This window comes from Loxodonta africana, chromosome 1 (assembly GCF_030014295.1).
Source record: "Loxodonta africana isolate mLoxAfr1 chromosome 1, mLoxAfr1.hap2, whole genome shotgun sequence".
Lineage (NCBI taxonomy): Eukaryota > Metazoa > Chordata > Mammalia > Proboscidea > Elephantidae > Loxodonta > Loxodonta africana.
Window position 1 is genome coordinate 159,154,224 of NC_087342.1, and position 23,436 is coordinate 159,177,659.

At 37.6% G+C, this 23,436-nt stretch overlaps 1 protein-coding gene across 3 annotated transcripts in view; it reads left to right on the plus strand.

Annotated features, from left to right (window-relative positions):
• The first annotated feature begins 13,667 nt into the window (after nucleotides 1-13,667).
• Nucleotides 13,668-23,436, plus strand: part of UFL1 (UFM1 specific ligase 1) — a 35,011-nt gene continuing 25,242 nt past the window's right edge. For 2 of the 3 annotated variants that reach the window (XM_064289097.1, XM_064289103.1), the window contains exons 1-6: nucleotides 13,668-13,828; nucleotides 15,164-15,309; nucleotides 15,722-15,750; nucleotides 16,432-16,529; nucleotides 17,084-17,198; nucleotides 19,482-19,612. In XM_064289097.1, coding sequence (XP_064145167.1) covers nucleotides 13,752-13,828; nucleotides 15,164-15,309; nucleotides 15,722-15,750; nucleotides 16,432-16,529; nucleotides 17,084-17,198; nucleotides 19,482-19,612 — 596 coding nt within the window. In that variant the 5' untranslated portion in view covers nucleotides 13,668-13,751. The other variant, XM_064289100.1, reaches the window with a different exon arrangement.

Sequence of the window (23,436 nt, forward strand, 5' to 3'; positions counted from 1 at the left end):
CTCTGTCCTACAGGCTAACTATAAGGTCCCTACAAGTCCAAATCGACTTGATAGCATACGACAGCAATTTGGGGAGTAGGAGTCCTTGGGTGGTGTAAAGAATTAATGAGATTGGCTGATCACTGAAAGGTTAGAGGTTTGAGTTTACCCAGAGGTGCCTCAGAAGAAAAGCCTGGTGATCTACTTCTGAAAACCCTAGGGAACACAGTTGTACTCTGACAGACATGGGGTCACCATGAGTCAGAATAGACTTCATGGCGAATGTTTGTTTGTTTGTTTTCTTAGAGAGTAAAACTAGTAGAATAAAATGTAGAAATCATAGAAGTCAGAAAGTTAAAGTTTTCTAAGGCCTTTGTATTGTTCAAGAAGAAAGCGGACGAAGTACTGTTACAGCAAAGAGAAGGGAGAAACTTCTTTTGCCAAGGTTGAAGAAGAGAGGAAGGGCATTTCAGAAATACAGATCAACACGTGCGAATACGTGGAGGCCTGCGGGCACCCGGCACCTTCTGAGAGGGAAACCATGTGGCACGTGGCTGGACTTGTCTTCATGCAGGGTGCTGAGGAGGTTAGGATGGAGCTGGGGCAGCACGACGAGGATAGATTGTGCAGGGTTATCTGATGAAACTCTTAGGAGTCTGTACTTCATTTTTTTGACCAATGAAGAGCAATTAAGTGTAAATTTTTAAAAGCACAAGTGGAATGACTTGAATAGTGTTTAAAATTCAATTGTGTTTTTAATACAAATATCTGGTAGAAATGCAAACTGAGAACAGCAAAACGATTAATCGTCTATTGGGATAATTAATGTATAAGGTAGCAATTTAATATTTCACCTCAAGGGACTGTGTTATGTACATCTGTGAGCACAAAAGTTAATAAGACATGTTCTCTAAACCCAGGTAATTTATAATACTGGTTGCTGGTTATTGCAGAGATTAGAGACAAAGACTCTTTGGGGTTCATAAGGTGCTAGGAGATGCCCCTGGTAGTTGGTTCTCCTGTACTATGTAGCTCCCCCCGACCCCCCCCCAACACACACATATGCACCCACACGGTGTTCCTTTCCACCATTTGGCTTGTGTGTTGGTGAACAAATGTCACCAGGAAAAAAAAAAAAAACAGTTTTAAGTTATGACATGATTAGAGCAATTCTTTTTGTTTAAGATGACAAACTATCAAACTTCTGAAACCAAATCCATAAACATTTAACAATGCTTTAAGGAATTCTAAACATGCTTGTTTGTTTTTAATGTTGCTTTTCTCTACCAAATTATCCAAAGGAAAACTACCATAAATAGAAGTAAAATGTGTGAAGCTTTCATGTGGTTACTGTGTCTTTTCATGGTATAGCTACAGAATTGAGTCTCAATCCTGCCTCAGTGTTTAGAACCAGAGGCTCAAGTGAAAAACCAAACCAAACTCTTTGCCATTGAGTCGATTCCAGCTCCTAGCAACCTTACAGCGACCCTATAGGACAAAGCAGAACTGCCCCATAGGGTTTCCAAGGAGCAACTGCCCACCTGTCGATTAACAGCTGAGCTCTGAACCACTGGGCCACCTGGGCTCCACAGGCTCAAGTAGAATCATTGAATATTTTTTTCTCCCATATCCCAGTCTATTCTAGCATGTATCATTTGACTGAGAGATGAGTGTCTCATACTACAAGGAGCACAGATGTTCCTCTCTTTTTTCAGCTATAATGATGAAAAACTCCAGAAAGCAATTATTTTGTGAATGGATTTTGCGGAAGCCAACTCATGCTGCGAAACTAATTCATCCTTCTGTTAACAACAAACTTTCATCCAAATGTCCCCCCACCTCCCTAAAGAAATAAAATGACAAATACAAGATTTAAGAAAAACAAAGTATTTACCAAGTTCTGAAACAGTGTTCAATCATAGCAACAGTACAGATTTTTATGAGGAAATTCCACTACGAGTTAATATGCTGTAGTTACAATGTAAAATGTTGTTCTGTAAAGTATTTCAAAGAAGCAATGCTGTTAGGAAAGTTGGTTGAATCTCAAGAAAAGAAATTAGAAATTTCTAACTTATGACACATTATACATACCTTGAGGGGTTATATAATTCATTACTGATCCTTTACTTTCTGATTTCTGTTTGTAACTAAACACTCAAAGAGTAGAATAAGAAGCTTTATGGGTGCTGATGTAACACCAATAAGAAGTTTTATTGTTTGTTGGTGCAAGTGTTTAAAAGTTAAACAAACAAACTCATTGCTTTCTCTTATATTTGAGGTTCAGTCCAAATTCTAGGTTCTCTACCAAATAAAAATTTAGGGAAGTTCTTGAGGGAGGCATTATTACTTACAAAATGAGTAGTCTGTAATTACTTCAACCTCTGCACCACTGCCACCTCCTAGATAATCAATGTATAAACATCCTTTCTTTTGTATCACAGGCCTGAAAAAGAGAAATTTTCCTTCTTCTACCCAAGGTTAGCCCATCTGTATCAGTTTCCTGTGGCTGCTGTAACAAAGTACCACAAACTTGGTGGCTTAAAACAACAGAAATTTATTTTCTCACAGTTCTACAGTTTCTCACAGGCAGGGCTGCTCTCCCCCTTGCCCTTGAGAGGAGAATCATTTCCTTGCCTCTTCCCAGCTTCTGGTGGCAACATGCCTTGCTTGGCTTGGACCCGCATGACTAATCTCTGCCTCCTTCATACAACCTTCTCCTCTGTGTGTATTTTTTCAAAACTCCCTCTGCCTCTTTGTTAAAACATACATGTGATTGCATTTAGGACCTGCCTGGATAGTCTAAGCATCTCCTTTCAAAATCCTTAAGTTAGTCACATTTTTTCCATATGAGGAAATATCCACTCTTTTGTCATATAAGGTAACATACACAGGTTCCAGAAATTAAATGTAGATATCTTGGGGGGGAGGATCATTTTTTAACCATACCACATGGTATATCGGTTATCTGTGATTTTACCCCACAGTTATCTGCCACCTCTGAGATTTTATCTCTCCAGTTCCCATTCCTCATCCCTTCACTTGTATCCTTGTATCTTTGATTTTTTTCCCCTCCTTTAATAGCTCCTTCCACTCATCCTATAATCATACCATTCTTTTCTATCCTGCGAAAAATCTTCCGTCTAAAGACCCACCTCCTTCCAACTACCAGTCTGAAATTTCTATTTTTCAGACCTGTGATACAAAAGAAAGGATGTCTATATGTTGATTATCTAGGAGGTGGCAGTGGTGCAGAGGTTGAAGTAATTACGGACTACTCATTTTGTAAGTAATAATGCCTCCCTCAAGAACTGTTCTAAATTTTTATTCGGCAGAGAACCTAGAATTTGGACTGAACCTCAAATATAAGAGAAAGCAACTACCAGTTGTATCAGGCATTCATTTCTCATCAAATATCCTTGTGCTCCTCCACCTTTCCTTGCCCTCCTGCAATAAAGTAGAGCCTGGGGGCTCATTTGGAGTAAGCAATACTACATTTTCATGGAACAATGGGGGGCTTGTGCAATTAAAATTCAGATATAAAAAGGGAAGATAAATTCATTTTAGAATCACAATCTCATAAGGCTGTCAACACGTGGGTTACACTGTTATTTTCACAAAAAGCAGTTTATATAATATTTCCATTTTGGTCTCATGCCTTCAGCTGTCATTGATGGAGGTCATAAGAAACTGCTTTACGAAGTCCATTGTTACATTTACTGTAGGAAGACTGTTTTGTACAACTTCAAAAATTCACTTCCCCTAAGGATCTTTTTTCCCCTTCTGGTCAATGATAATCTCATTATTGATACATCCATTTGATTTTTGGTTTGTTTGTTTTGTTGTTACTTTTGCTAATTTGTTTTTGTCTGTTTATTTACTGAAAACCATAATTGGGAAGCAAGTTTTACAACTGGAAGGTAAACTTAATGAGGGTAACAACTGAGGCTGTCTTATTCCTGAGTGCATCCCTTACGCCTAGAACACATGCTACGTAAATGTTTGTTAAATAAATGAATGAGCCAGCATTATAGGACCATATAGACTGAATATATCTGCATTGTTATTTGTTCCCTGATCTTAACTTTCCATTCTTACATGTATTTTTCTGCACCTGATTTATTATTTTCTATTTGTCCTTGATGGAGTAATTAGCTCTCATCCTAATCATTTTGGAATGTATTTCTCTAAATAATGAAGATACGCATTGAAAAATGGTTCTAAAAAAATCTTTAATACACATTTAATTGAATGAATTATCTCTCAGTTGATAATATTTTGTTTCTGCAGGTCTGATACTTTTTGAATGATAAAACGCCAAGGACAGCCAAAGCAAGAGACTTTCTGCTTTCACCGTACATCAAGTCAGCAATCATCAAAGAATACATTAAGGCAGCAGTTCTCAAAATTTCAGCCAAAGACCACTATGATCCCCAAAATCCTTTCAAAGGGTCCATGTGGTCAAAACTCTTTACATCATTTGTCTTTTTCATGCTGTAATGGATTGAATTATGTCCCCCTCAAAATGTGTGCATCAGTTGGATTGGGCCATGATTCCCCATATTATGTGATTTTCCTATAGGTTGTAAATCCTGCTTCTATGATGTTAATGAGGGAGTATGGGCAGCATTTGCGTAAGTGAGGCAGAGCTCAGTCTACAAGATTGGATTGTGTCTTGAGGCAATTCCTTGAGATATAAAAGAAAGATGCAAGCAGAGAGAAAGGGGGACCTCATACCACCAAGAAAGCAGCACCAGGAGCGGAGCACATCCTTTGGACCTGGGGTCCCTGCGTCTGAAAAGCTCTTCAACCAGGGGAAGATTGATGACAAGGAATTTTCCTGCAGAGCCAACAGAGAGAAAAAGCCATTCCCGGGAGCTGACACCCTGAATTTGGACTTGTAACCTACTAGACTGTGAAAGAATAAAATTCTCTTTGTTAAAACCGTCCACTTGTGGTATTCCTGTTACAGCAGCACTAGATGACTAAGACACACGCTAGTACCCTTGTGAGTGTATAGTGAAGTTTTCCAGAGGCTACATGATATGTGATACACAACAAATTGAATGTAAAAGTTATCTACCTTCTATGAAGCCAAACATTAAAAAGGTTTGCAAAAATGTAAAAAAAAATGCCACTCTTCTCATTAAATTTTGTTTTGGAAAATATAGTTAATTTTCATAAAAAATATGTCAGTTATGTGAACATGGATTTATTTATTGTTATTTTCAATACTTTAATTTTATCAAGTTTAGTTTTTAACATGGTAAATATTGATTGATATAGCCTTATGTAAACAAAAGTCTTCTGAGGGGTTCTCAAATATTTCTGAGTGCAAAAGTTTCCTGAGACCAAAAGGTAAGAACCACTGGGTTAAAAAAGAAGGGACCATTTCCTCTATGTTGTTGAAATACAACAAAAAACCAAATGCTTCTCCTTTCATTTCTCCACTGGACCACTGGTCACATAGAACATTCATGATGTCACAACCAGGTACCACCTTACAACCCAAGAAACCTCAAGAATCAGAGAAATTTGAGTGAACAAACTGCTACACACAATCTGTAGGTACAGCCTCAACATAGATTTTTTTCTTCCTCTTTTTTTATTGTTGTGAAAATATACATAATACATTTGCCGATACAATAGTGTTCATACATACAATTCACTTGCACTAACTGTATCAATCATGTTGTACAACCGTCACCAATGTCCATTGCCAAATTTTCCATCACCATAAACAGAAACTCAATGCTCATTGCTTAGGTTTTCTTTTCAGATTTCCATTCTACATCTACTTCAAGGCCAAACCAGAGTTATCTTCTGTCAATTCATAACCCCTAAGAAATCAGGCCCTTTGTCTGATTTTCCAGGCACAATTCCCTATTTGGAGAGAGTGCTAACATACATTGGTGACCCTTATGTCACTTTTCAGAGGTCTCTTTACATGAGGCTATTTCTCAGATGTATGGCCTTGCTCTGGAACGGCCAGTATATTTCATAGCAAGTGTCAACCCAGATAAACTGTTAGCGCCTGGCTGGAACATTGTTTGAGAAGGATTCAGGGCTTTTTCCAGGCTTAGCAAGACAAATGCCATAACTGATTAGTGGTCTACTCTGGATGTTAGAAGAAAGATCATTTATGTACCGTGTATTTGTTGACCCTGTGAAATCATTTAGAATTGCTATGTTCAAACAGATGTGGAGCAAGACAAAAAAAAAAGTCTAGTCCATGTAAAATTACACAGAAATGTAGTTACTATGATGGATAATAACAGGTATCAGCAATAATATCTCCCTCATAAACAAACTCGATCCACTTACAATACAAGCAAAGATTTTAGGATTCAAAGAAACTAAATTTAAACGTAAGAATTGCCTTGAAAGTTTGCATTAACATGGCCTGTGTATCTGTACATCTGAAAACATTTCTACCTCTCAGATAAACTAGGATAGATGCCAGCTATGCTTAATCTTGGCACTTTTAGAAGCTCGGCCAAAACTTTGTTTCAGAAACTATCTTCTCAGAGCAGAATCTAGGAAGGTGAATTTTAGGTATGCCATCTGTGGCTCTTGACAACTTCCAGATGTTGTCACTGCTGCTGCTCTGGGAGGCATCTGCTACAAGTGTTCAATCCCTTTACAATATATCCTCTTGTTGGTGTAATTGATAATTAATCCATTGAGGAGGAGGAGGAGGAAATGGGAAAAAGGAGAGAGAGAAAACGAAAAAGGAAGACACAACTGGTTCCTGGAGATTTGAGCCAGTCTGTTTTTTTTCTTGCTTGGCAGGAAGCAGAGATGCTATATATATATATATATATATATACATACATATTTTAGAATGTGTTTCCACGACTATTAGTTCTAGAGTGACACACCATTGCCTTAGAGGTGATAGAAGTCGGCAATGTACTCCTTTAAATCACATTTTGTTGTTGAAATAGAAGAACTTTCAGCTCCTCTGAGAAGGAAACCCAAGCAATGACAAGAACACTAACTTGTTCCTTTGTGAATTTGCCTTTCTGTCATTTTGCCTTGGAGTTATACTGTGGAGAAGTACACACAGGAAAGCAAGTGACGCCTGGAGCTAATAAATCTGGCTCTAAATACAGCATTGTGAAGGAATTGAGAAAAGCAAAACCAGAAAAGACTAATATAGAATTTGTTCCCTTGGAAACAAAAGAATACTTAGTGCTTTTAGGAAAAAAATATATAATAAGTATATGTGCAACACAATTTCCATCAGAATGTGCTGTACAATGAAATTCTGAAAATCTAATCACAAGTGAGATATAAAAGGGGGCAGATTTTTTTAAAACACCAGTAATCATCATTTACATGTATATAGAATTTTACAGTTTACAAAGTATTTACATGATGTGACTCTATACGTCAGACTATAAAGATCATGCACAAAGGATAAAGTGATATGAACAGGAAATGATGGCAGTTAGTGCTTTACTGATGAAGTTAAAGGTCACAATGAGCAGAACCTCACTCCCTACCCTAACAAAACCTGAAAATATCAAAAAGGACTTTTAAATCTCCTTGTGGAATAAGAGGAAAAAGAGAAATATAGGAAAGCTGGAAACATTCTAAAACAAATTATTAAATAGAGAATTTTATAGGACTTAGGCGAAGAAAATGATGATAATTAGGAACCAGCATGAATTCCTTAAGAGTAAGCCTTGAAAATTTTACCTCACTTCCTTTTTAAAAAGATTGGTAAATTAAATTCTAGAATTTCATAAACAAGTTGTCATTATATGGTCTTCTCCTTGAACAAAAGGAGAAATACGGTATTTAAAACAATCATACCCAAAGGTACTTTTTAATGCCCTTTTTTAAAATGAATGCTAGGAGCCACGGTTGCACAGTGGTTAAGAGCTCAGTTGCTAATCAAAAGGTCAGTGTTTTGAACCTACCAGTAACTCCACGGGAGAAAGATGTGGCAGTCTACTTCCATAAAGATTGCAGCCTTGGAAAGCCTATGCGGCAGTTCTGCTCTGTGGTATAGGGTCACTATGTGTTGGAATCACCTTGACGGCAACCAGTATAAAAATGAATGAATTGGACTTTACATATCTGTAAAATCTTCTCCAGCTCTAAAATCTTTTTAATCCAGAATCCTAATGAATCAGTGTCACCTGCTTATCATAGGAATCAGTCCTTAAATCTCTCCTAATCAAACTTTTTATTAACTTTTACAAAGATATAATCATACTTAACAAATTTGTAGGTGGCAGGTGATGGTGATGGCTGAAATAACAGCAGTTTTGAATGCCAAATTTAATTTTTGAAATAATCTCTATTGATTAGAACAGCCTGTTCTTCTTGGTATCCCCAGGGCATAGTGCAAAGCCTGGCATATAAAAAAAATAGGAGGCCTCAAAACTGTTTGTTGAAAAAATGAATGAATGGGTCAAAACTAGGTGAAATTTATCAAATAAAATTAATTTGTTCAGGTGCAGAATAGACTAAACCTGGTTTGATAGCAATTTAGATCAATACCAGCCAGTTACAGTCCATTACCAGCTCAGTTTAAGCCATAAGTCCAATTAGCAGAAGTATAAAATCTAGGGAAATTAATCTCACTGCCATTTGCTTTAGTCAGACTATGTGTAAAACACTATATTCCTCTGGGTTTCACTTTCTAAAACTGTCATTGGAAAACTAGAGTTCAACAAGAGAAGGTGGCCAGGATACTGAGAGGTCTGGAAAATTTGTCAGACGATATAATTGAGGGATCTGGGATTTTTAGTTTTTGTTTTGGGGGGATTTTTAACTTAGAAAAAGAAAATAGAAGGGACATGCTTCAAATATTGAGAGGGCAGTCATGGGAAAGATACATTAGAGTCATTCTGTGAATCACCCAAAGGAGACTATGGAAGCTACAGGGAAACAGATCTTCCTTTTGACTAAGAAAAGAATTTCTAACAGACCTGTCCAAAAACACATGAGACTACCTTGCAATGCAAGGAACATTGTAAGTTTTCAAGCAGAAACTAGATAATCTGCCAGGGGCTTTGCAGAGAAATTATTCCTGTGTTTGGTAGGAGATTAGCACGGATGATTTAAAGAGCCTTTCCTGCCCTAATATTCTATGATTTTATGACCCTTGATGCCTCCCTCAGCATGATCATGATCTCTTTTTTCATTGACTTATTTTCTTCCAACTTAACACTGATCATATCTCTCTGTTCTCCCCCATCCCCACCCCCATTATTTATCTCACTTGTTCAGGAAGTAGTCCTTTATATCCCTACAATCTGACTTCCATCACAACGATGGCAGGAAGAAAAATCCCCTCTGAAAAGTCACAACCTCTTTGCTGTAACAGCCAGTGAGCTTGTATTTTTAGTCTTCTTGACTCTCTGTAGAGGTATTGTTCATTACCCCTTCCCTTATCCCTTTTTACTTCCCTTATTAGCTTCCCACAATAGTAGTTTATTCCCTTCTATTTCTTCAATTACTTTCCTCCCGTTTTCACTGACTTTTCTCCTCCCCTTTTATCCATGACAGTGGTTTCTTAAGGCACTGAGGTTTTCTATGAATAGATTTCTACTACCATTTTTGATAGTGGGATTAAGATAATTTTCAAATCCTAATTACAAAAGGATAATGTCAGTGATGTAATTAACAAATGTCTATGAAGGAACTTTGACGTTCCTCTATATGGCAAATAGTAAATACTGACTTCTTTGATAGTATCCATTTTGGACTTACTTTCCTCGTTGAGTTGGGGAAAGTAATTCAGATTTTCTTTTATTTTCTTGGTAGAGAAGGGGGAAATGCTTCAAATCTTATTAAAAGTTTATCTCGAATGAACTTTACGGTATCTCATTTTATATCACATCAGTGAAACCATCAATCCTTATTACAGATGTTAGGATATTTTATTATTACATTTCCCACTTAAAAATGCGGCTAAGGATGGTGTCACAAATCATATATCTACTGTTGCCAAAAAGACCATCAGTCTTTGTTATACATACATATGTCAAAATTCAGCTTAAAAGTCTGTAGATACAACCACAGCTTTTAGAAAATTTTCCAGAGAACAGAAGTACTATTTGCCAAGTGTACACAAAGCTTGTTCTTGAAAGGAATCTCCCGTTTCTTATTAAATAGCTACTTGAGCTGTTCATTATTATCCTATTCATACACTATGTTGCTTAATGCTCCTCTACTACATATTTGACGTTGGCTAATACTGAAATACCCTATTCAAATGCTTATTTTCCATTCAAAATAATGAAAATTGCAGTTGGAGTAGGTGGTTGCTAGGTGGAAACAATGGCTTTAAGTCACATGATCTCAGGGTCTGAAGAAATATGTGTCCTTACGTGCGGTCTCCATCAGTCAGAATTGACTCAACATCAAAGGTCTAGCCCAGAGCTGTCCAACAGAACTGTCTGCGAAGATTAAAATGCTTTTCTATAATGTCCCATACGATGACCACAAGCCACATGTAGCTACCGAGCACTTGAAAAGTGGTGATTGCAACTAGGCTACATTTTTTATTTAATTTAAATTTAAATAGCCACATATGGCTAGCAGCCACCTTACTGGACACCCCAAGTCTAATATCTAGAAAATAGAACCATGAATTATTCCCATGGTCCTCTTTGTAGGAATAAAGGTGAATGTTTTTACTGCACCAAAACACTTGCACTGGCTAATGAGTATGAGTTGTTATTAGTCAGTGCAAATATTTTGGTCATAATGAGTTGGAATCAACTTGACAGCAGAGGGTTTGGATTTTGTTAATATCAAACATTTATGGAATATATCAGGTACCGGGTGTCATGCTAAATGCTGAGGAGAATTTAGGAGGTACCTTAGGACATTGGGGAACACTGGTGGCATAGTAGTTAAGAGCCACGGCTGCTAACCAAAAGGTTAGCACCAGGCGCTCCTTGGAAACGCTATGGAGCAGTTCTACTCTGTCCTGTAGGGTCGTTATGAGTTGGAATCGACTTGATGGCAACGGGTTTAGAAGCTCAGAGACTATTAAGAGATGTAATAAATAAGGAAATGAATTACAATATACTTGCACTTGCTATTGTCATTGTTGTTGTATGCCACTGAGTGGATTCTGACTCATAGCAACCCTATAAGACAATGAAGAACCACAGGGTTTTCTAGGCTGTAATCTTTATAGGAGCAGATGGCCAAGTCTTTTCTCCTGCAGAGCCACTGGTGAGTTCGAACTGCCCACATTTCAGGTAGCAGTAGAGTGTTTAACCATTGAACCACCAGGTCTCCTTTTACTTGCTATTCAAAAACAAACAAACAAAAAAACTAAATAAAGAATTGTGGGGCCTGGGGTATAGAATAACTGTCTGTAGGAGTTAAAAAGGTTTCTTTGAAAGTTTATATTTAAGTTGAAACATAACAGAAGAATTAAAAAAAAAATCGCCGTCTAATTGATTCTGACTCATAGTGACCCTATGGACAGAGCAGAGCTGCCCCATAGCATTTCTAAGGCTGTAATTTTTATGGAAGCAGACTGCCACATCTTTCTCCCATGGGGCGGCTGGTAGGTTCAAACTGCCAACCTTTTGGTTAGCAGCTGAGCACTTAACCACTCCACCCCCAGGGTTCCCCATGGAAAAATACCCAAAACCCACTGTTGTCGAGTCGATTCCGACTCATAGCGGCCCTACAGGACAGAGTAGAACTGCCATATAGAGTTTCCAAGGACCGCCTGGCAAATTCTAACTGCCAAACTTTTGCTTAGCAGCCGTAGCGCTTAACCATTACACCACCAGGGTTTCCCATGGAAAAACAGATGTTATCACATGGGAGGGAGAGGGAAGGGAAGTGGCCAGGCATTGCAGAAAAGACTTGGAGTCCTGAAAGGGCTTGGCGTGTCTAGGAAATAGGAAGCTATCCCTCATGTGTTGTGCTGCCGAGGATACTGCCTGAAAGTCAGCTCCACTCTGATTGTGTGGGTCTTATATGGTAATCAAGAAGTCTGAGTGTCAAGTGGTCCCATAGTACCCTATACTTCCCCTATTGTTATATTGTTATCCTTTTGTTTTATCGGAGGTATTTGTTTAATTTTTAAAAATCTGCTTCCTTAGATTTATAAGATCTTTATAAAGAGATTATGTTTGCCTTTTTCACCATTGTATTCAATAGCATCTGATAGGGAATCAATACATATGCTCTTTATTATATGATTTATCTAGAATAATGTTTCCGTTCCTTTTGAAGCTTGGTGCTCTTTGGAACCATACCACTTACCAGTCTTCCAAGTTAGGACTCTGACTTCTGGCATTCCACCTCTCGGTCAGCCATCACTTTGTCGGACAGCATTGCTGTTTGGCGGCAGTACTTAATGAGAACTTTTATGACTGGGCTCCCTGCATTTTAAATCAGGCCGAGAAACTTAATAGATAAGCACATTTGTGGTGTTTGATTTGAGTCAGCCGAATCAAGGTATTGAGATGGAAAAGGAACTGAAATAATTTCTCTTCACCAACTCTATCTATAGGGCATAAAGCCAAAATCCAAACCTCTTGCCGTCCAGGGGATTCCGACTCATAGCAACCCTACAAAACAGAGTAGAACTGCCCCATAGGGTTTCCAAGGAGCACCTGGTGGATTCGAACTGCCGCCCTTTTGGTTAGTAGCCATAGCCCTTAACCACTGAGCCACGAGGGTTTCCATCTATAGGGCATAGGATTAAAGAAATTGAAAAAAAAAAAAAAAAAAACTGAGCTAAAGAAGTAAAAGAGAAAAGCACTCCAGAGTGCCTTTATTGATTTCCACATAGGGAGGCAGAATAATAGTCCCTCTTGATTCCCCCATTTCGTACCTAGCCATGTACATGCATTACCTTATGTTTATAATATTCCTTCACTATTTGATGAAGTAATCTCCCCCTGTAAGAGAAATATGTAGGCTCTAGAACACATGAGGAGCCCTGGTGGTGCAGTGGTTAAGAGCTCGGCTGTTACCAAAAGGTCTTGGCAGTTTGAATCCACCAGCAGCTCCTTGGAAACACTGTGGGCCAGTTCTACTCTGTCCTATAAGGTTGCTATGAATCCGAACTGACTTCGCAGCAGCTGATTTGGTTTGGTTTTAGAATACACGAAAGCAATTCTACGACTTTTATAATAACTGAATTACTACTCATCAATGTCCAAAAACAAAATCAGAGTAACTACCTTCACTCCTGTGGGCCCAGTCTTTATTTTAACACAATTCCCTATTAAAAATAAACAAAGGCCTGAGATAACATTTTACTTTGGACATGCTATCAGGAGGGATCAGTCCCTGGAGAAAGACATCAAGCTTGGTAAAGTAGAGGGTCAGCGAAAAAGAGGAAGACCCTCAACGAGATGGACTGACACAGTGGCTGCATGGGCTCAAGCATAGCAATGATTATGAGGATGGCCCAGAACGGGCGGTATTTCCTCCTGCTGGACATACGGTCACTGTAAGTCGACGCCGACTGGACAGCATCTAACAACAACTCTGCACCCCTTTTGCATCCCGCCTTCTGATCTCGGGACGCCTCCAGCCCTCTCCAGCAGCCAAGGAGAGCCGGCTCTCGCGGCCGGTAGCTGAGCCGGGTGGGCGGGGCTGAGGCACTTCCGGCCCGCCCAACCGGGCGCAGAGCCGCGAGCGTTCGGCAGCTGCGCACGGAGTCTCATGTCCCTTCGCGCGTCCCGTTCTGCCTCGCCTCGCCTGGCCTCGCCTCCCGCGGACTTTGGGCTGACGTGTCTGCAGTTCCTCCGCAACTTGGCAATCGGGCCGTGATGGCGGACGCCTGGGAAGAGATTAGGCGGTTGGCGGCTGACTTCCAGCGGGCGCAGTTCGCTGAGGCCACGCAGAGGTGCCCGACCCTCCCTCTCCGTAGTGGAATCCCAAATAGGCCGTGGGCGGACACGCCGGGATCTGGGGCCGCAGACCCTTAATCCCCACCTCCCCGAGCCTGATCGCGGTTCTGAGTCCAGTTCTTGGCGGGGAATCACGCATCCCACCTCGGCCCGGAGCTCCTAATCCTCCCCAGCCAGGTCCTGGAGCTCGCTGCCCCCAACGATGACTTCGGACTATACTGATTGCTCCTCTGACCCCTCCTCTCCCACCCGCCACCAAGTCACTGTGGCATCATTGCCTGATGTACACCTTCTGACCTAGACATTTGAGGACAGAATGAGATTGAAAGAGGAGCAAACAAACAAAACCAAACCCATTGCCGTAGAGTCGAGTCCAACTGATAGCGACCCTACAGGACAGAGTAGAACTGCCTCATAGGGTTAAGGATCAGCGGCTGATAGGTTCTAACTGCTGAACTTTGGGTTAGCAGACAGGCTCTTAGCCCGTGCGCTGCCAGTGCCCCTGAAAGAGGCGACTGACCCCCACATACAGTACTTTGCAAATATTACGTTGGCTCTGGGAGTGAGTGGGTTCTTTAAATTTTTTACCTTTTTTGTCCATCATATTTTAGGCCAGACCCATGTCCCACCTGTCAGACCACGGACATTACCTACAAATCCACTAACTTATGGGGAATGTGTCTGGAACACCATAACTCTGCTTTTTAATGTTACAGAATATATACGTATAATGGTAATAGAATCCTTTTTATACAGGCTGTTTTTTGCCTGCAATGCTTTTATTCATTAGTCCGTTAATGCTGTGTTTTGTAGCATTGAGTGCAAACTACTGCACAGCCAGTGTGCTTGGGCGGTTTTGTTAGGTCAGATCCCCTGCAAGCCTACAGACCAAGTGTATGAGTGAGAAAATTATCCACTTAATTTAAAGGAAAATTCCTGTTTTTGCTAAAGTTAAACTGAAAAGTAGGACTGTTTTTTTTTTTTTCCCTGTCTGAATTATATGTGTTCAGTTTTCATTCCGATTTGAAGATTGGAAGCAAACCGGAAAAGAAAGGGCCAGTTTGAAATCTGTAATAGAATGATGTGTACCTATTAAGTAGATGATTTAAGTGCATGTAAACCTCCTTACATCCAAGAGGTGTTTAAAAAAAAAAAAAACCCTATTCAACTAGTATTGTTATACTAATGAAAGGTATATATTTTATAATGTATACCTTAGTGACTCTTTGCCCAAACTGTTTTAAAAGCCTGTTTTCATATATTCTGATAGTTTTATCGTGCACCAAATGTATCTGCAATTTTTAAAATATTACATTTCTCGTTTCTTTTAGATTGTCAGAACGGAACTGCATTGAGATTGTGAATAAATTAATTGCTCAGAAACAGCTGGAAGTAGTTCACACACTTGATGGAAAGGAATATATTACTCCAGCCCAAATTAGTAAAGAAATGAAAGATGAGCTACATGTTCGGGGTGGTAAGTAATTCCTTTTTTTTTTATTTTCCCTTCTGGTTATTTTTGAAGGAAAAAAAAGAATAACACCTTAAAGCCATAACTAATAATAAATTATTTGTAAATTATAGGCTATCATTCTTATTTAATGACAGTTAGCTTTAACATTTCTACTCGTTTAGAGCAAAGAATGTTTGAATAATTTGAATGAACTTAAATGACACTTGACAGAATTGTATTTTTTGTTATTTTTAGCAATGTTTACTTCCTGTGAATTGACTATTTCTTTTCATAATACATTAATTATTGCATGTTCTTTGTAGAAAAGGGACTATGCCTATTCAAAATTTTTATCTGTTGGAATTTACAATTTTTGACTGATGTATACTTCCACATAAATTTAAATAAATAAATGATTTTCCTTTTCTTTTTAAAGGTCGAGTAAATATTGTTGACCTACAACAGGTAATTTTTAAATTTATAAAATTTCACATTGATTTTTTTCAGTTTTTCAGTACTATGAATTCTTCCAGTGCCTTAAAAAGTGTTCATTAATATCGGTAGCATATTTTGTATAGTGTTCGTGAAGAAATAGTTATATAATTTTTTTTTTAATACATTGAACCAGTTTAGTAAGTGCTTCTTTCTCTGTTGACTTACTTATGCTTTATTCTTTTCCAAATATGGTCAGTCATCATTTTATGTAATTACAAGATTTATATAATTTAGGGGGAATCACTGGATTTTCATGTTTACATGGTTTTAGTATGTGGAAGTACTGGAGAAATATAAAAAAACTGTAGGAAATATTTTTGAAAAATGGAAGTGCACGTCCTCAGCAAAGTATACTGTAACCAAAAGACTGGCAAATTTTATGTGAAATAATATCTTGTTTTATGAAAATGTAACATACTATTTAATATAAACTTTACTGGCAAGTAGAAGCATAATTGTTCAAAACTAAAAGTAAATATATAGTAAGCCTGTAATTTTTTGACTGAAGCTTTTACAATATTTCAAACCAATTTGAACTTCATATCTAAGACTAAGTACACTAAATATTTATAAAGTATGGTTCTAAATGTGATTTAGAACTTAAGAAACAGTGTGAACCTATCGCTAATAGAATTTGTATATATTTTCCAGGTTATTAATGTGGACTTGACTCATATTGAAAATAGAATTGGTGACATTATTAAATCAGAAAAACAGGTTCAGCTAGTGTTGGGACAACTGATAGATGAGTAAGTACAATATTTAGGAACACTTTATTTTTTTTCTTTTTTTCCTTTTCTTTAATAGTGTTTATATTTAAATGTAGGCCAATGGTGGCCAGTTAGACACTTTTTAGATCTCTTATAATGCTGATTTTTATTGTAAACATCATTCTACTTAAAAAGTAAGTATTTGATGATGTGGAGTACTTGGATATGGTACAAACTTAAGTTTTTTCTTTTATCTTAAAGCAACAAAAAACGTAATTTATGTGGTCTTTTATATAAGACCTTATCTCTGAAAGCAGATTTGTTCCAAATAATATTGCTGAAACATGACTGCAAAATCATCGCTGTTAGAAATATTCCAACATTTTGATTAACCTTATATTTAGTCACGTTGATGAAAAATAATAATTGTCAGATTATGAATATGAATGGTGTTTACCTACACATACCCTATAAATTTCAGAAAGTGGAAATATATATTCCTTTTGGGACATACATTATGGCAACATAAATGTAAAATAGAAAATAAAATTATTCCTAATTGTCTTTATTTCTCTTTCTTTTTTTAATATTAGGAACTATTTGGATCGGTTAGCAGAAGAGGTAAATGATAAATTGCAGGAAAGTGGTCAAGTAACCATATCAGAACTATGTAAAACCTATGACCTTCCTGGGAACTTTCTGACACAGGTATTTTTCTTCAAAGTTTGTCTTTTTAGATACATAAAGAATTTTAAGGGAAGAAAGAAATTAGACTCTCTTAAAAATTTTTTTTTTAGTTAATTAATTTCTTGCAAGTGTTTTAATATTGATGTTATAACAGTATAGTATTTTGAGATACTTTTTGGACCTGATGGCTCCGATTTTACTGTGTTAAAATGATTACAATCTTCCTGAACCTAGAGAGACCCTAAAACAATGAATGGATTCTAAGCTCTTGATACAATAGTAAGTATGCCATACGTGCATGAGTTTATTTAGTGCTTCTGATATCAGCTGTATAGCAACTTTATCCAGGATATTTACAGTTCTGATTGTCCAGTTGTATTTTGAGAACTAATCGATGAAGGTTGTAATTTAGAATAGTTCTCAACTGGGGGCAATTTTGCCCCTCAGGAAACATTTGGCAATGTTTGGAGACATTTTTGGTTGTTAAAACTAATGGGGGAAGGGGATGCTACTGGCATCTAGTAGGTGGAGACCAGGGATGTTGCTAAACATCATACAATGCACAGGATACCCCCGCCCACACACACATACAATAAGGAATTATCTGACCCAAAATGTTAATAATGCTGAGATAGAGAAATTGTGATTAAGAGTTTTTCTTCTGATGTTACTTTTTTTCCACTTTTAAATCATCAGTATAATAGTAAGAACAATCAAGGAATCTTACATATTCTCTTACCTTTAGGTACTTGGGCCAATACTCAGACTTCTTGATTTACAGTGTAATAACAATGCTGCCTAAAATAGAGGCTCTTTCTTTTTTTGTTTTGTTTTTTCTTAAAGTAGATTGACGTTTTAGGATTATAGAAGTCTGTTTGGTACAGCAGAAAGGGCATGGACATTGCAGTTAAATAAACCTTGATTTGAACCCAGGACGTGCTACTTACCTTATGCCACTAACCTTAATTAATCTACTTGGTGCTTGGATTACATATCTGGAGAATGGAAATAATTCTGCTTTTACATAGGCTTCAGTGATGCTCTATATGTATGATAAAAAAAAAAAAGTTTTTTTTTTTTCTTTGGGGAAATATCTGGCACAAAGATGATGATTGTTTTGTTCTTCCTGAAACTAGTAAGTGAAAAGCCAGATCTCTTTATAGAAATATTTTACTTTAAGAAAGTCCAGGTTACAAAATTTATCAAACTATGGTTGTATGAGATTAGTTTATAGTACAAATGGATTTACTCACCCATTTTTTAAGAGTGAACTCCCCTAATTGCATTTAAAATACCATTTAAGGTATAAATATTATGTTTTATATGGCATTTCAGGAATTTAAATTGTTTTACACAAGCAAATATATGTTAATCACAAGAAGTGTAAAAAAAATCTTCAAAGCACTTTTACAAAGTAAAAGTGTATTTTACCAGATCAGATCCATATGATTTTTTATGAAACTGTGCTTCTGAGTACATTTTGCAAATATATAGTTTCTTAATATTTTTCTGGTCTAGTTTTTGTGAATATTAGTCACCATTTTATATGAAGGTTATATTCTGAAAGCTCATTAAGAAGTTCTTTGAAAGGCATTTTTCTGTATCATATTATCAACTGAGCTGACCCAAATAGATTTAACTCACCTTGGCATGTGAAATATATCCAGACTTATTTCAGATGTACCTACCTCTAGTCATAGTGTAGTTGTAGAGAAATATTTTCTTGAGTTTCAAAGCTGATTGTCAAGAAACCTCTCTCTTGGCCATGGAATGGGAAGCCAGTGTAGATCTTCTAGACACAAATAACTCATTGATACTTGCATCATGCAAGATACCTTTCCAGGTCTTACATTTCCCCAGGTTTTGAGGAATCTTGAAAGAAAATTTCTCTTCATCCGTGCTAGGAACTCCAGAAAGGGTCTTCTCTAAAACACTTTTGTATGTCTTGGCTGTGCATATGTTGGGAACTGCGAGTACCTCGAAAACAGTTGACTTTATTTTGCATTGGAAATAGCCCTTATTACCAAGTAGCTAAGCTTTTTAACATATTAGCCATTTGACTCATTCATTTCTTGATCTCTGCCATGAGATAATGAAGTTTCCTAGATCCTGAATCTTTTAGCTTACATATCCTTGAATTTATACTTGTTGAAGTTTCTCAATTACATGACGTAACAGCATGCAGAATGCTGAGTCAGAATCGACACGTCAGCAACAGGTTTTTTTTTTTTTTTTTTTTTTTTACAAATGCATATGTGTAATTGTATCCTTTCAGATTAATAAAATTTTATATTTTACTCTTAGGCACTAAGTCAGCGACTAGGTAGAATTATTAATGGACACATTGATCTTGACAACAGAGGAGTAATTTTTACTGAAGCTTTTGTAGCTCGACATAAAGCACGCATCCGTGGACTCTTCAGTGCTATTACCCGGTAAGCATGTTTTAAAGCATATATTTTTACATGTGTTGGATCATAGTTTGCGATCTTTTTTTTCTAGTGAGTGATTTTTTTTTTCTTTTTTAAACAAAATCTCATTCAGGACCCCAGTTTATTAAACAGAAAGGGAGTTTTCGTGAAATGGGATGACTGCATCCTGACTCTCTCCAACACCTATCTCCTTCCCCTTTCCTACCTTTCCTGCCTTCAAGACCCTGGATGCTTCCACCAAGTGTAGTTTAAAAACTGCTTCTCGTAACAGTATGTTAAGGTCACTCTGGAATGGTGGAAAAATTATGCAGTTTAAAGTCAGAAGACCTGAACATGGGTCATAGTTCTATCACATAGTGACTGTGTGACCTTGACCAGGTAAGTCAGTCACAGCCTTTTCAGGCCTCAGATTCTTCATCTGTAAAAGGCGATTTTAGGACCCTTTTTATCATAAAGAAGCCCTAGTGGCACAGTGGTTAAAGCACTCAGCTGCTAACTGAAAGATCGGTGGTTCGAACCCACCAGCCATTCCACAGAAGAAGGATGTAACAGTCTGTTTCCACAAAGATTGATGGCCTTGAAAACCCTATGGGGCAGTTTTACTCTGTTCTGTAGGGTCGATAGGAGTCAGAATTGGCTTAACACCAATGGGTTTTTTTTTAACCAAATAACATTCTACAATTCTGTTCAATAACTGTTAGTTTTAAAATACATTAACTTGTCTTAAGTAAGAATTTTTGAAATGCTTGGATCTGTGTGACAAGCTCCAACTGTAGATTTCAGAAAACTACATTTTCGATTATCAACTTCTTGATGTCATCAGTTTATCTCAGTAGCTTTGTGTTCACCTGCAATTAATTATGTAAAATTTCTCCCATCTTAAAACAGATAGACCTTCCTAAACCCCATATTCCATTCCAACTACCACTGTTTATTCTTTTCCTTAACAGTTAACCTTTCAGGAGTTGACATCTTCATTCACCCTCTCACTTTTCTTCCTTTCCATCACTGCTCAACTGATCATTTGGCTTCTATCACTGACCCAGCATTGAGTAAATATCATTAAATCCCTGGGTATTTGGTCACTTTGTAGCAGCTTTTAACTGCAGTTACATCTTGAAATACTCTCTCCCCTTTTTTCTTTTTTTGAACACCACACTTCACTGGTTTCTCCTTCACTTTTTCTGGCTTTTCCTCCTTTCCCTAGCCTTAAAAGTTTTATATCAGGCCATCTTTTCTTCTCAGTCCTACAGTGTCTTCTAAGATAATTTCACCTGTCTTTTAAATTTCAAACTCACACTATATTATCTACAGAGCATCTTTTCTTACTAAATATTTCACAACTGCCCCAAATTCAGCATATTTAAAATAACTCATCATCTCTGGACCATCTCCCCCCAGCTGAATTTTTTCATCCTATTACGTTCCCATTATCAGTAAATGTTATCGTCCAGTTGTTTTTGCCAGAAATCTAGAAGTCATCCTTTATGCCATCTTCTCCCTCCTCCTTCCCCTTCTAGAACCTCAAGTCTTTTGAATTCTCTATTTTAAATATTTATGTAATCTTTATTTCTCTGACATCACTATTGCCACTACACCAGTCCATTTTTTACCTGGACTATTTCAGTAGCTTTCTAACCAGTCTCTCTTCTACTCTTACCATCTTCCAGTTATTCATTACATTGCTGCCACAGTGATTTCTTTATGTCATTCCACAAACTGCCCAATACATGCCAGGAACTGAGGGTAGAAAAATAACAGAAATTCTCCCTTCAGAGACAGATATCCTACCTTTAAAGACCTAGGAGGTCTAGAAGGGAGAGCTTGCAGTCTAATGCAATGAATTTCTTCTTTCTTCCTTTCTTTCCTTCCTTCCTTCACTCCCTGCTTGCCTTCCTTCCTTCTCCTCCTGCCTTGGTTATCTACTAAAAAAACCAAATCCACTGCCATCTATTCGATTCCGACGCATAGCAACCTATAGGACAGAGTAGAGCTGCCTCATAGGATTTCCAAGGAGCGACTGGTGGATTTGAACTGAACTCTTAACCACTGCTAGTGGTGCTATAACAGAAATACCACAAGTGGGTGGGTTTAACAAAAAGAAATTAATTTTCTCACAGGAGGCTAGAAGTGCAAATTCAGGGTGCCAGCTCTAGGACGAAAGCTTTCTTTCTGTTCACTCTGGAGATGGCCTTGTCACTTTTGGGCTTTTACTCCTGGAAGATCATCTTGTAGCGTGGCATCTCTCTTCTCCCATCTCTGCTTACTTGTCTATGCCAAATCTGCTCTTTAAATCTCAAAAGAGATTGACTCAAGACACACCCTACACTAATACTGCCTTATTAACAAAGAAAAAGTCATTCTCAAATGAGATTATAATGACAGATATAGGGGGTTAGGATTTATAGCATATATATGGGGGACACAATTCAATCCAAAACTCCTTCCTTCCTTCCTCTCTCCCTCCCATCTCCCTCCCTCCTTTCCTCCCTTCATCTCAAACTTACAGAAAAATTGCAAGTGTAGTTACAGTACTTTTTTTCCCCTGGCTTATTATTGTAATGTCCCATCACAAATATTTTAGTCTACATTCCCTGTAAACAAGGGCATTGTCTTATATAACTATAATACAAACATCAAAATCAGGAAATTAACATTGATACATTACTTCCATCCAATCCTCAGATTCCATTCATTTTTTGCCAGTTGTTTCAGTAATGTCCTTCATAAACAAAGGATCCAGAGCCATGTATTGCACTTAATACACCCCTTAGTCTCCCTCAATCTGATGTTACTCAGTCTTTCCTTGACACTTAGGAAGAACACAGGCCAGTTATCGTGTAGAGAGTTCCGTTTTGCTTGTCTGCTATTTTTTCTTGCTGATTCTCAGATTTTACGTCTTTGGCAGGAACGTCACAGAAGTGACACTCTGTTCTTGTCATTGAATCCCAACAAGTGACACACATTTTAGATTTTTTCCAATCACTGATGATTTGCATTGTGATCACTTAATAAGGAGATGCCTCCCAGGCTTCTCATAAAGCTACTCATTTTTCCTTTGTAATTAATAAATATTTCAGAATAGAGTATCTTGATACCATGAAAATTATCCTGTTCTACGTCAAATTTTTTTTTATTTTTAGCAAAGTAGAATTGTGCTGCTTCTTTTTTTTTTTTTTTTTAATTTTTGTGCTTTAAGTGAAAGTTTACAAACCAAGTCGGACACTCATATAAAAATTTATAAACACCTTCTTATATACTCCTAATTGCTCTCCGCCTAATGAGACAGCATACTCCTCTCTACACTCTCTTTTCATGTCCATTCGGGTAGCTTCTGACCCCCTCTATCCTCACATCTCTTTCAGACAGGAGATGCCAACATAGTCTCATGTGTCTCCTTGATCCAAGAAGCTCATTCTTCATCAGTATCATTGTCTATTCCATAGTCCAGTCCAACCCCTGTCTGAACAGTTGGCTTTGGGAGTGGTTCCTGTCTTGGGCTAACAGAAGGCCTAGGGACCATGACCTCCGGGGTCTACATCAAACTTTTAATTTATTTATTTTGATCACTGTGGACTCATGGATCCCTGTTTTATTCATTGGGTTATAATTTATTATTGTCATTTAAATTTTCAAACTGATTCTTATTTAGCCAGTGGGAACCCCTTTAGCTAGCTCCTGTGATCTTTTGACGTGTCCCCATTATTCTTGAAGCACTTCCTTACTTCCTGGCATAATAAGATGTTCCAGGCTCAGCACACACCTTCTCTGTTCCAGCCCTGGAATCAGCCATTTTTCCAAGGGAATGCTAGTTCCTCTTAGAGAAT